This window comes from Drosophila hydei, unplaced genomic scaffold (assembly GCF_003285905.1).
Source record: "Drosophila hydei strain 15085-1641.00,03,60 unplaced genomic scaffold, DhydRS2 tig00008114-arrow-pilon, whole genome shotgun sequence".
In the NCBI taxonomy this organism is placed as follows: domain Eukaryota; kingdom Metazoa; phylum Arthropoda; class Insecta; order Diptera; family Drosophilidae; genus Drosophila; species Drosophila hydei.
The window spans coordinates 5,430,559-5,440,448 of record NW_022045827.1 but is presented as its reverse complement, the minus strand read 5'-3'; the positions used below and the strand labels follow the sequence as shown (position 1 = coordinate 5,440,448).

General features: G+C 37.6%; 1 protein-coding gene across 3 annotated transcripts; it reads right to left on the bottom strand.

The window, feature by feature from the left end:
- Positions 1–1,245: 1,245 nt before the first annotated feature.
- LOC111605567 (intersectin-2) lies at positions 1,246–9,771 on the bottom strand. Of its 3 annotated transcripts, none has more exons than XM_023324141.2 (12): positions 9,667–9,771; positions 8,862–9,411; positions 8,018–8,425; positions 7,521–7,951; positions 7,194–7,467; positions 6,984–7,131; positions 6,662–6,925; positions 5,649–6,596; positions 5,233–5,448; positions 4,879–5,152; positions 4,642–4,815; positions 1,246–1,323 (listed from the first exon to the last, which is right to left on the bottom strand). In XM_023324141.2, the coding sequence occupies exons 2-12, from the start codon at positions 9,023–9,025 to the stop codon at positions 1,286–1,288; spliced, it is 3,339 nt and encodes a 1,112-aa protein (XP_023179909.2). In that variant the 5' UTR covers positions 9,026–9,411; positions 9,667–9,771; the 3' UTR covers positions 1,246–1,285. The 3 variants fall into 3 exon arrangements, with proteins under 3 accessions (XP_023179909.2, XP_023179910.2, XP_023179911.2); XM_023324142.2 differs by lacking the exon at positions 1,246–1,323 and adding an exon at positions 3,768–3,992; XM_023324143.2 differs by lacking the exons at positions 1,246–1,323; positions 5,233–5,448 and having other exon boundaries at positions 4,199–4,815.
- Between the last annotated feature and the right edge of the window lie 119 nt (positions 9,772–9,890).

The following is a 9,890-nucleotide window of genomic DNA, read 5'->3' as shown; positions in this document are numbered from 1 at the left end:
AGAACGAAGTAAAAGCCCCATAAAAGATATGGAGAATGCAGTGTTATCGCACTACCAGAACAGAATCCATTTCTACCATCAATTTGCTGATTTCAAAACTCAAAACTTCACTTGCAACGCGCTTAGCCGACAATTGTTTACTAGTTTCGTCCCAAGTGATTCTCTGTCTAAGTATATCCAAGAAATTGCCTTCTAAGTATGCACATTTGAGCTGAATAAAAAACAAACAAACAAAAACAATTTATCAAAATTTCCGTTAAGATTGGATATTTAAAACGAAAACTTTCTTTAGTTAACTAAAATATATATTCTATTATTTAAACGAAAGACAATAAACAGCAACGAGAAATGTGCGCGTTTCTTGTTAATTGTCATTTCACTTAAAGGAAAACAAATAATGAAACATTATTAAATAAAATACTTAAATGAAATAAAATCAGAGCTGTGTTATTTATGAGCGCGTTTTCTATATATAAATATACAGAATATGTAATTGAAATGGAAACTTTATATATATCTAACGACAGCTCATCAAATAAATTCCTTAAGAGCATAAACTAAACCAAATAAATTTAAATTGCATGAGCATTGAAAATAGTTTGCAAATTTTCATACTGTAGGCCTTAAGTTGTGCAAATTAAAACATGAAAAAATATAGTAAAAATAAAAGTCAAATAAAACTCACCTAATTATTTAGCAAAACACAAACCAAAAAAGGAAATTAATGCAACAAAAATAATAAAAAAAAACTTGTAAACTGTTAAACTGATTTTAAATATTGTATAAGAGAATTTTACTAAAAATAAAATCAAATGAAAAATCAAAAATTTGAAAATTACAAATCATTTCAAGTTCAAAAATATAAATATGTACATACATAGAAATATGTATTACATATATATACATATTTAAATATATAGATCAGCACCAGCAGCGCCACTGGGGGCTGCTGGGCTTCTTGGGCAGCTGCCAGTTTATTATGACCTCACGGCCCACCAGACGATTGTCTTCGTCTTCCAGCATTGCCCGCGCCGTCGTCTCGTTGCATTCAAATGTGACGTAAGCACAGCCCATCAACTGGCCATCGCTACGTTTCGTTATGTGAACCGATTGAATTTTGCCGCGCAACCGTTCGTCAGGTACGGCAACTCTGCGGTGAGGCTGCGTCGGATAGCGCCAGTGTTGCCAGAATCGCTGCTGAGGACGTTTCGCAATTTGTTCTGCGGTTGCGGTTGCGGTTATAGTTGAGGCTGCGGTGTCAGCTGCAGTTGGCGCGCTTTTATTTTCAGTTTTGAACACTGTGTAAGTACATAAGACGAATATCTAGAGAATTGAAAACCAAAAGATACAATGAATTGCATTTAAAAAACAACAAACTGTATTAATAAACGAGGTTTATCGGAGAATTAATTGGTTTCAAAATATTTGATATTTACATATCAAAATCGAAATCAAATCAAATAAATCTCTGGAATCAACTGTCACCAAATAATTGTACAAATATCAAAGTGTTTGCTTTTTGTTTGAAATTTCGTTTATACATTTATTTCACCAAATATGTGTTAAATCTTTTGTTTTTTGTTTTTTTTTTTGTTTGTTTTGTTTTTAATTTCATAATCTTATTTCTTTTTGAAACTGATATATTTTAATATGTTTAATCGTATTTTCTCATTTTAATATTTGCATTTCTTGAAGAACTCTTTCTATATGTATGTATATATATATATTTATATATATATATATTTATATATATATATATATATATGTATGTATATTTTTGTTTGTGTTTAGTATGTATTTATGTTTGTTTGACTGTAGATCTAACCGATAAACAGGACTTCTATATAAGAAGTTCAAGTTCCATGTGCATGTTCATATATATATATATATATATATATATATATATATATATATATCTTTGTATGCATATGTAAGTATGTGTGTACGTTAGTATGTAGGTAAATATGTATATCGATGGTCATCATTTCGCTTTTAAAGTGTAACTGTATGTGTGTAAGTGAGTGTGTGTGCTAGCTAATGCGTACATATATAAATTTTTGCTATTTATTTATATATATATTTTTATTTTTTTCTTTTGGTTTAATATTTCATTTACTGCTTAGTTAAATTCATGAACGCTTTAACGACTAAAAACAAATACGCGTATATGAGCATTATATGTATGCAAGTGTGTGTGTGTTTGTTGTGTGTATATTTTGGCTCTATAAGAAGTGTGCATTCCATACTTAAGGTAAACATAAATAGTTTTCATTTTTTTTTTTTGTTTTTTGTTGCTATTTAACATTTTGCTAAAGAAATTTGCGGTATTTACTCAATATATATATCATATTTTGTTTTTGTTTTCAAGAATTCATAATCAATCCAACATTAGCTACATACATATGTAAATATGTTCTTAAAGTGTTAGCTGAAAACTTGCCAAAACCAAAAACAAAAAGAAAATATTTTAATGAGGCAAGTTTTAGGCAAAGATTTTCTTGTTTTTCTTAATTGATTTGGATTTCTTTTTTTTTGTAGTTAAATAGTTATAGGTCCTATATAGATACACATTATGTATAGTTGATTTTATGCAATAACAAGTTACGAATGAGTTTTCATCAAGTTATGTACTGGATATCGTTTTGAAAGGCAATCGAGAGTGTGAGTGGTTTCATTGTAGATATAGCATTAATATAATATTTAAGTATATTCATATATTTAACCATAACTAGCATAGAACTGATGCACAGCATAACAGAACATATCATAATATAGCTATATATATATATATATATATATGTGTGTGTATATATATTGTACTAGAGTATAGCATGTTTATATATAGCTAATCGCTATTGAAATCGCATAACACTCTACACGCAAGTTTTATACAATAATTCTCTTTGTTTTTATGTTTTGTTTTGTTTTTTTTTTTTACAATATTCTAATCAACTTTTAATCCCGCTTTAAATGCTGCTTGCAAAACTAATTTAAAAATGGCAGTTGAAGTAAGCGCTTAAAGTATTAAACATTTAACTCAGGTCTATAAACAAAAAACTCAAATATATATATAGTTAAGCAATTGAAGATGTTATACGTATTACCAATACTGTTGTTGTATGTGTGCTTTTAAGCCGTCTCCTCCATACCAATTTGTATATCTGTATATATAATTGTGAGTGGTCTTTATGCTTAGTATTTAGTTAACAATTAATATTAAATATATGTTATATACAAATACATGCGCATATTATTGGAAAACACAGAAAACCATCTTTATATATGTGTGTATTTTCATAGGTAGTTATATATATATATCTTTTGTTTTTCGATTTTACTTGGGGGAAAAAACACTTGAGATGTTTATAGTATGTATGCATTGAGTGAAACACATCTAATACAACAAAATTGTAATATTTTCTTTGATATACTTATGTTTTTTACCTCATTCTATATGCATAGTATATGTAAGTATATATATATATATACTATTAAATATGTTTGTATGTAACTTGATTTCGATTGCGATTTGTATTTTTATGGTAATTTGATTGATTACATTTATGAGATTTCTTTTAACTTGCACATTTGATTTTACGACAAAGTAGATCTTTGGAACATTTTCAAAACAATATAGATACAAATCAAATCTTTTAAATATTTAAAACTATAAAGCTGAAGATGATAACTGCCTGAACGTTACATAGGTAGAGCGAGCCTTAACTTGTAAGCAATTTCAATATCTTCGAATACTCATAGATTTCTTGGTACGATTAGGATGGTATTTGATAATATAAGACGTATTTAAAAAGTGTAAACAAAATGAAGTAATTAACAAAATTTCTCGCTAAATTTTGACTACATATTGGTTAATTTTTTGATGAACTTAATATATGGGTCCTTTTAGACCTGGTTTTATTATTGTAGTTGTTGTATGTGGCGCTCTCCTAACGCCGCTTAAAGACCAAACCCGATGACTCGTTATACGTTTCCTGTGCGCGTAGCAGCAAAAAGTTTAAAGATTCAAACATTCAATTAGATTTTCGATTTTCGATTTTCATTTTATATACAGAATAAACATATTTGTATCGATGTATAAATAATAGCAATTAAAAGTACAAAAAATTATACAAAATAAATACAAAATCAATGGACTAAATACACAAAATGTACGTATAGTATATGAATGTATGTGTGTGCTTGCATATAAATGCGAATTAATATCAATTAAAGCTAAAGATTGGCTAACAAGGATACAAACGCGTTTGGATTGGGCATTTAACTTAAAATTAAATAATTGCTAAACAACTAAATAATAACAATTAACAATATACATATGGATAAATCATACATGAGCGTAGATATTGCAACAAATTATAACTAAAAATCATAAGGTAACTAGCTTCCGAGACGTTAGGCGTGGCGAGAACAAATTGGCTTTACTTATATGGTATCGAGGCAGAAATTAAAATAGAATTTATAGCTTTAAAAACACAAAATAAACAGGAATGTGTGTATTTGAGAGAAGAGAGCACGTATATGCATAGAGTGTGACTACTTGTAAAGCATCGTCATGGTTGTGGTTGGCGTTTGTCGTGGAGATTCACTTGGCTTTAGTGCCATTCACTTTCGCTGGCTTACCGGACGTAACAAATGGTCCCACATAGTTGCTTGGAAACAGACCAGACAGGCCATTCAGCTCACCACGCCACCATTCCGGCTCATCGCGGCCCAGTACACTGATGATGTCGTCCTTATCAAAAGAGAGCTCGTCATCGTTTTGTGCTTTATAGGGATATAGAGCAATCACTTTGTCTGCATAAAAACAAAAGAATAATTAAAAATATGTTCAGTTTTCGAATGGATTTTATAGCCAACCCAAAATCTGTTCGGTCATTTCAATGCGACTGCCGGAGACGGGCGTATTACGTCCACTGTTGCGTCCACCCTGCAACACCTTGACATAGGTGGCCGGGAACCAACCGATTTGACGCCTCCTGCCCTTGGCCTGCAGCTCACCCTCCCACCAGCCGGAGTCGGTCTTCTTGCGTATCATGATCAGCTGGCCACGTGTAAGCGACAGCTGCTCTGTGCTCGTGGCCTCGTATGGTGCTATGACTTGTGCTATCTCCGAACGTTTGGCGCGCATGCCCTGCAAAGTAATTAACGAAATACGTATTAATTAAAATTTATGGAGTTTGAAAAGTGGGCGCATGTAGGTCAACTATTTACGGGTGTCATGGAAGAAGTACGTGACATGGGCCGACTGTAGCTTTCGGCCGGTTCGCTCTGTGATTTGGATTGTGTGTTTATCTGCGATACTTCAGTGTCGAGATCTTCGTTTGTGTGCGACTCCTCCAGCTCAACCGGCTGAGGCTGTGACTGCTTTGGGTCTACAGCTTCTGGCTGAGCAGCATATGTAGCATTAATGCCATTGTGTGTGACCTCCTGGACGAGCGAGCAGCGTGATGTGTATTGATGATATTGGGGTTTAGCAAATGAAAAGCATTGGATTAGTAGATGAGCACATGATGGTTAAACACGAACTGTGCGTTATTTTATACAATTGCAGTATGAATTATATTTCTCTGCATAGCAACCATTAGGTAGCTTTTTTCGTGATTTATATGATTATGATATGGACTTACCTGTTCGACGGGTTCAGGTTCAACTGCAGCCTCAACGGAATTGGCTGTGGCTGTACCAACATCGGCCTTTTGTACATAGTTCGATGGGAACATGCCGGTCCGATTGCCAATAGTGCCCGTCCACCATTCGCCCTCCTTCTTGATGACCATGACCATTTCTCCAGCGCCAAAGCTCAGGTCACCATCCTCGGCGGATTCATAAGGATATGCGGCTATATAGTATTCGACATCGCCTAAAGCAGCATCAGTGGCAGTAGCAGCAGCATCAGTTGCTGCCAGCTCTGACTGTGCCGCCAAGGCATTATTGTCCAAGTAGCTATCGGTATGGGTCGCAGGATCAGCAACATTTGGCACTGCCACTGCCTGATCGGTTGCCAATACCGTTGACCCGTCCTCCAGCTTCTCAACGTAGGACTCGGGAAACCAGCCAGTATGGCCATTAATTTCACCAGCCAACCAGCCGGGCTCAGCGTTTTGCTCCAGAGGCACTAAGATTATGTCGCCTGGCACAAACGTAATCTCCTCTGCGTTGCGAGCATTAAACTCATAAACGGCGCGATATTTGACGAAACCTTCGGGTGCTGGCCCGCTCAGATCAACAGCGGCTGCCGTTTCAGCAGCGGCTGTGTCATTGCTTAAGCCATAGCCACCATAGGCATCGACAGCTGCTGGCACGCTGGCGGCAGTGCTGCCCCAAGCACTACCTGTATCCCAAGCGGATGTGGCACTGATAGTGGCTGCCTCATTCTTGCGATTGTATTTCAATTCCAGCACCGAGGTGCGCTCCACATCGTATTCCTTGTACAGATCCTCGCATTTGGTAATCAATGCAGAGAGTTCGGCTTTCAGCTCCTTCATACTAATATCGTTTGAATTGAGATCTTCTTTCTTGGATTCGATTTCTTTCTCAATGTTTTCCACCTTATCCTTGATCTGCTTAATCAACAGCTGTAATGAATAAAAGGGTTAAATTTTTCGCATCTTCTATTTAAAATATTATCCAAATTTCCCACCTGCTTGTGTGCAAACGCTGCGTTTAGCTGCTCTTGTTGTGCGGTTTCGCCGGTTACGCCAGCACTCACTTTGCTCTTGGCATCCCATTTGGCGCGCTCTTGCGTTAGCTGCAGCAGCTTAGCGTTTTGCTCCTTAATGCGCACCTTCAGCTGCGCCATTTCACTCATAGAAGTGTCGCGCTGCGTACGCATGCCATCAATCACCGACTTAACATTGGTCACTCCAGCGCGCGTATCGCATATCTTTTGCGATAGATCCTTGATCTGCAAGCGAGGTGAATTAATATATGCTTGAATATAAGTGTATTCTATAAGTGCCGACCTTTTCATTTAGTGTGCTGAGCTCCACGTTCAACTGAGTGTTGTGTGCCTTCTGCTTGAGTACGCGCTCCTGCTCTCTCTGCTTTTGTGCATTCATTTCGGCAATGCGTGAATGTTCCCATTCCTGTTGACGTTGCTTTTCCAGCTCCCTACCAAGTAGAATGGGTGACTATTTAATAACATTTACATGGAATTTAGCTTGTCAACTGACTTTCTGGCCGCCTCCTTGGCTTCCAGCTCACGTTTGCGTTGCTCCTCCTTCTCTTGCTCGATTTCACGCTGGCGCTGAAGTTGACGCTCCAGTTCTTCCTGTTGTTTTCGTTCGGCTTCGAGACGCGCCTTTTCCCGTTTGTCTGCTTCTTCTCGTTCCTTGCGCTCGCGCTCTTCACGCTCCTTGCGCTGCTGATCCTCCATTAGCTTACGCCTACGATCCAGCTCAACCTTGCCCTTCTCATAGTTCTCTTTGCGCTTGTCCTCGAACGAAGCTAAACATAATGATCGAATTATTATCGTAAAGAACATCTAATATTCTACTTACTTTGCGGCAAGCCAGCAGTTGGGTCTGCGTCCGACATGACCGCTCCTTGTGAGGAAACCGACGTGTGTCGCGAGGCAGGCTGCGAGCCGGGACGAGATACTGCACTCGACACGGAACCCGGTCGTGACTTAATCTTGCGCAAGCTTGGCGGCACCCAATCGAGAGGCAAGCTTACTGGTATCTTCTCGCCAGCCATGGCCTTTTCGCACAGAAACATGGCCAAAATGAACTCGTCGCAGCTGAGTCGGCCGTCACCATCTACATCAGCAAGTGTCCAAATCTGCGCCAGCGTTACCTGCGGCAATTTACTCTGCACAAGTACACCACGAGCCTGGGCTCCCGTCAAAAAGCCAGAACGAGTGCGATCATTGGCATTGAACACCTGCGTGTATTTTCGTTTCTGTGCCGCCTGCACGGCCCACTCCGCTTGACTGTAGATGGAGGAAATACTATATTAAAAGATTGACACTTTTCTTCAAATGTTGTGGAACACTCACGGTGATTCAATGGAAGGAGCACGCTCCGAAATGGACATATGACGACTAGGCGGATTGCTTTGCGGAGGCGAGACAATCGCTGCGGGAACAACAGTTACCGGAACCGCAACTGGTGGTGGAATCGCTACAGGTGGCGCCACAATTGGAGGTGCAACAACAGCAACGGGCAAGACTGGTGGTACAGTTGCAATGCTCTTCAGTGGATCTACGGGACTCATAGAGCTGGTTGAACCACGTGGCGTCATTGCAGGCGACGGACCGCCAACAGCGTCCGTTAGAGAGCTGAGCAATGTGGGCGGCAAAGTTTTAGGCACTTCCAAGCCGCGCAGCTTCAGATTGATAAGCTTGCAAGCTATGCTAAACTCATTAATATTCATTTTTCCATCAGAATCCGTGTCAGCCAATGCCCTGTATATGTAATAAACAAAACAACATATTAGAGGTGAGTATATGAATGGGAGGATTTTGTTTAGACATTCTATATTTAAGAGTTATGAGTTGTCTTAAAAAAAAAAACAATAAGAACGATTTCTACACTACAAAATCTTTAGTACCTAATAATATTTAATAGGGGTTTCTTAAAATGAAAAAATATTTTCACAATAAGAATCTATTGAAACTTTTGTGTTTTTCGTGACTCGTCTTTAAAAATTAAATAGCAACTATTCAATAGCACATCTCTAGTTCATATCAACAAGAGAAAAAGCAAAGAACAAAACAAAGCATCAGCAAAATATTTGTTATTTTCTTCTTATCTTTGCCAGCATTGCACTGTGGATAACTGTGTATGTAAGTGTGCATGTATGTGTATATTAATAACAAATGAGTCAGTTCCGGTACTCACCAAATTTGACCCAAGATCAGTGGCGGTAACTGCGACTGCAAAAAAAATCCTTTTGCCTGGGCTCCGGTTACAAATCCGCCCTGAGGTTGCAGTGCCCTGAACTGCTCCTGGTACTTCAGCTTCTCCCGCTGGGTAACAACCCACGCATCCACCGCTGGATTCATTTTGTTGCCCTGTTTTCTGTGTTTCTCTACTTGGAGTGCGAACTTCGCAAAATATTCTGCTTTCTGTATATATATTTATGTGTGTGTATGTGTGCTTTATGCTTTATCCACACACGCTTTACGCCGTGTATTTTTCGTAACCGACTTTGACTCCCCCACACCGACAACAACAACAAGAAGAAGCTTTCTCGCAGTTGTGTGCGTGTGTTTTGTTCTTGTTTAATGCGCTCTCTTCGGCCGCTGAGTACACATCAAATACATGTCATGCTCCTCTCCACTGTGCACTCACACACTCTCGCTTGCGCTGGCTTACGCTCTTTTACTATTGAGTATCCGTTTTGCTCCCACCACCCCACAATTTTTCACAATGGATTTTTATGGTTTACCTAGAATGCAATTGCAAATTGTTAGAAGCACATAATCATCATCTTATCTAACAGCAACAACTACAACGGATAAGAAACTAACACCTCAGCTTAGAGTATGTAAATGTTTCAGTTGTATCGGAATTATCACTCGGTTATTTGGTGGGCGTTTTGGTTGCTCGAAAAATCCACCTCCATAGAGTGCTAGTATTGATTTCTATTTCATTCTAATAATTGAAGTTGTGTCTCTTGTTTTGTGCTCAATTAAGTGCTTACTTTTCATTTGAACACTAAATTTTTGTTAAGTTTCTGTTATTTTTTAACTTCGTTTTGTCGTGCAAATTAAATGTTCACGAACTAAGCAAAACGAACTATCCCTCAGGTGAACGAACCGAAAAAATTAACTTTAATATTGTTTGTTCATTTACTAGTTCAGGGCTGCTGAAAACCGCAACCAATATGTAACTTATATATATATATATATATATATATAAATATGA